Genomic DNA, 3,911 nt, shown 5'->3' with positions numbered 1-3,911 from the left:
TCCCAAGTGCTGGGATTAAAGGCGTGTGCCACCACTGCCTGGCATATTTTTGTTTTCTAATTGGGAAAAAAATGAATTTTCTCTTCATTGAACTAAAGGCATGCAGAGACAAGTACAGTGTCTGTGCATAAAGGTGCTTCCTTCTAAGATGAAGTAAGTTCTCTGGCTGGGATTCACAGGTCAGGAAGAACGATTCCCATAAACTGTCCTCTGACCTCTACCTGAATGATGTGGCGCACGCACATACGCATGCACGCACGCACGCACGCACACACGCACGCGCTCACGCACGCACGCACGCACGCACGCACGAAGATGTCATCTTACTGGAAAACCAAGAACATGAAACTGGGCTTGGGAATTAGCTCTGTGCTTGAGTGCCTGCCAGGCACTCTTACCAGAAGGAAGTAACCAATTCAATTACAATGGTATCTACTGATAAGAAAAAAGTCCTTGCTAGGTTCACACCTTCCATCTCAACACTTAGGAGGTTGAGGCACATGGATCTCTGTGAGTTCCAGGCCAGCCACGGCTACATAAAGAAACCCTGTCTCAAAGCAAAGCAAAAAGAAAGAAAAAAAAATTCTTACAGAGGCCTTTGACATAGTGACACCTAACATTTAGTGTTTCTTGCCTTTATTATTTCTCATTTTAGGGCCATTACAGATGTGTTGCAGAAGCTATTGCTGGGGATACTGAAGAAAAGCTCTTCTGTTTGAATTTCACCATCATTCACTCCCGTACTGCCAATTAGAATATATTGAGTACAAAAGCAGTGTTGTTTTTCTTTTAAAAACTTTCCCATTTATCTTTTATTTTAATGTGTGTGTGAGCCCTGGTTAGCTGGAACTCGGATTTGCCTGCCTCTGTCTCCCAAGTGATGGAATTAAAGGTGTGTGCCATGATGCCCAGTGCAGCTGCTGCTCCTCCCTCCCGTTCCTCCTGTTCCTCCTGTTCCTCCTCCTCTTCTTTTTCTTCTCTTTGAGTCAGGTTCTCACTATGTAGCTCAAGATGGCCTTGAATTCCTTACACTTCTGCCTCGGCCTCTTGGGTACTGGGATAACAAATCAGAAGTGTTGCTCATATTTTAAGGATCTTAGTGTCTATTTTAAACGGGCACTGAGAAATGTAAAAATTAAGGAAGAATATAAACATTAAGGAAGAATATTTTTTTGCATTATAACTATTTTTATTTATGTTTTTCATTGTTGAGGATTGACTAAATGGCTTCATAGATGCTAAGCATGCATTCTACCACTGAGTTACATTCTATGTCCTATTTTGATAACATAAACTTATGTGAGCATTACTTTTATAAACTTTGATATAAATCATGTTAAATACAGAGTAAATTCATTATTATTGTTGTTTTAAAAATACTATTATATATATATATATATATATATATATATATATGACAGAGTCCCAAAGCCAGCTGTTTGTGACTATGTGAGAAGGGATGTCTTGCTGACCCTGAAAGAAACGCCCCTTCCCTTCCCTGTATGTTCACTTTATATCCTGATTGCTGCTCCCTTCCTGGTCTCCAACTCACACAGTTCCTCCCCCAACTCCTCTGCTTTTTCAGGCATACCCCCACCCTGGCACATCAAGTTTCTGCAGAGCTAGGTTCATCCTCTCCCACTGATGACAGATAAGGAAGATTTTTATACTTATGGATCCCTAGAAACAGGTGGCATAAGGTACCACTTAGAACCATACCCTGGAGGTGGAAGAAGAGAGAATGTGGGCAAGAATATTTACTTTCTCTTATGAGAGAAGGAATGGGAAGGCTGGGAAAGCACGTTTTTCCACTGACAGTTGGAATAACTTCATTAGGCTCCCAGGCTCTCCTTAGTTGTCTAGTCCTTGGCCTGGAGTGATTATGGCTCCAGGCTTAAAATAGTGGCTTAGAGTATGAGAACCCTGTAGAGGTGGAGGCTCTGGGTAGTTTACACAAGGAAGCCGAGTTCACCAATGAGCCATTCACTGTCCCCAGGACTGGCTAATCCTGGAAGGGGCATTTCTTTCAGAGACAGCAAGACATCCCTCCCCCACATAGTCACAAACAGCTGGCTTTGGGACTCTTTGTTTACTTTGATGTAAATATTGAATAGCTGGAGGGACAGCTTCCTAGTCCAGAGCTTGTCTTAGTTAGGGTTTTACTGCTGTGAGCAGACACCATGACCATTGCAAACTCTTATAAGGACAAAATTTTTAATTGGAGCTGGCTTACATGTTCAGAGATTGGGTCCATTACCATCAAGGTGGGAGCATGATAGTGTACAGGCAGGCATGGTACAGGAGGTGCTGAGGGTTCTACATCTTCATCTGAAGGCTGCTAGGAGAAGACTGACTTCTCAGCAGCTAGAATGAGGTTATTAAAGCCCACACCCACAGTGACACACCTACTCCAAGGCCACACCTTCTCCAAGAAGGCCCCACCTCCTAATAGTGCCACTCCCTGGGCCAAGCATATACAAACCATCACAGAGCTCCAGTGCCAGGAGTTTGCTGGCTTGATTTTTAAACCCAGAGGCTTTGAGATTTAGAGATTTCAGCATACACAGGCAAAACATATATGCGTATGAAATAAACTAAACAAAATCAACCAGAGACTTTCAAGGCTAGGGCCCTAGAGCCTAAAGTAGTTGAGTCAGATCCCCTGAACTACGGCTGGACTTCTTGTACCTGCGCAGGTAATTCTCAGTGTTTTCTCTTTTGAGGTTTGGTCTGTTGCTATGTATTGTAATGCGAAATTCTTTACCCAAAGGCCTATGAGTGACTTCTCATTTTTACAAGCTTTTGTTGTGCAAACCTTGTTCCTTGACTTAAAACTATTGGTTAAATAAGGTTGGCTATAGATACTTACTGGAGACATTAGAGGTACATTGGGTTTGAATGGCCTGGTTGAAGGAGAAACCTGGCTGGTTGTTCAACCCAGCTGTTCTGGCTCAAACTCCTCTCCAAGCTGACTGATTCAATATGACATGACTTCTTTCTCTCTCTCAGCTTCTTCTGAATTGCTCTGCTTGACCTCAAACTAACTTTGACAATCTGTTCTAATCTTCTGGCTCCTTCTCATTCTCTGGCTCATTCTGTCTTTACCTGTGTCTAACTTGTTCTCTATCTCTGTGCTCTCTTAAATAGCTTCCCTTTCCTCCCTTTTCTCATGAGAGTTGAGTTCTGTCAAATCTTTCTCTGATTCGTCATTTTGTCTGCCACATCATTGTGCTGCAGGAGTTGCCTCACAAACCAGATGAACACTGATCTCAGGCAGACAGGAATAGTTTAATTGAGCATAGGACCCAGGCCTGATCAACCATGGCCACGGTCCAGATTCAGGAACTGAACCATGACCCCAAGCTAAGGTCCTACACAACTTTTAAGCCTGAGATCTTCAAACATCTGTGCCAAAATGTTCCACCAATCAGGATTTAGGGATAGGAGATTTCCTTAGGATCATGTCTTTGCTGTACACGTATCCTGCTGCTATTTGTTGTGCTATTTAACTGTGGCAGGGGACTTGCTTTGTTTAATATTCATGTCCTAACTTGTCTACCAGGATGGGACTTGTCTAACATTTATGTCTTAACTTCCCAACGAGGATGACAGTTACCTGGGTAAATGTCTCTTTCTACCAAGTAGGACGTCAGTTTCCAGGGAGGTCTTGGGAACTTAAACTTTACTTGACCATTACTCAAAATAGAAATCTTATTTCAAATAATTTCTTATATTGTTGCAGGCATCTCTCTTATGTTGGGGTCTATCCCCAGGGCAGTTTATACCATAAAAGTTTATACATAGATGTAGGAAGTGCTGTTGAGTGGTTGGTTCAGGCCCAACCATATTGTGGCTAACTATTCAAAGCAGTTCTACTGATTTCTATCGTGATTGGTTTTCAAGGGCACAGA

The 3,911-nt window shown here is 42.5% G+C and overlaps 1 protein-coding gene across 1 annotated transcript in view; it reads left to right on the top strand.

Annotated features, from left to right (window-relative positions):
* The window catches only part of Ly96 (lymphocyte antigen 96), a 19,823-nt gene extending 18,478 nt beyond the window's left edge, over positions 1-1,345 (top strand). The window contains exon 5 of the mRNA XM_028770276.1: positions 656-1,345. Coding sequence (XP_028626109.1) covers positions 656-754 — 99 coding nt within the window. The 3' untranslated portion in view covers positions 755-1,345. The remainder of the gene's footprint in view (positions 1-655) is intronic.
* The last annotated feature ends 2,566 nt before the right edge of the window (positions 1,346-3,911 follow it).

This window comes from Grammomys surdaster, unplaced genomic scaffold (genome assembly GCF_004785775.1).
Source record: "Grammomys surdaster isolate TR1022 unplaced genomic scaffold, NIH_TR_1.0 64, whole genome shotgun sequence".
Classification (NCBI taxonomy): Eukaryota; Metazoa; Chordata; class Mammalia; order Rodentia; family Muridae; genus Grammomys; species Grammomys surdaster.
Note: the sequence above shows the minus strand (reverse complement) of the source record. Positions and strands in the feature narration are given on the sequence as shown.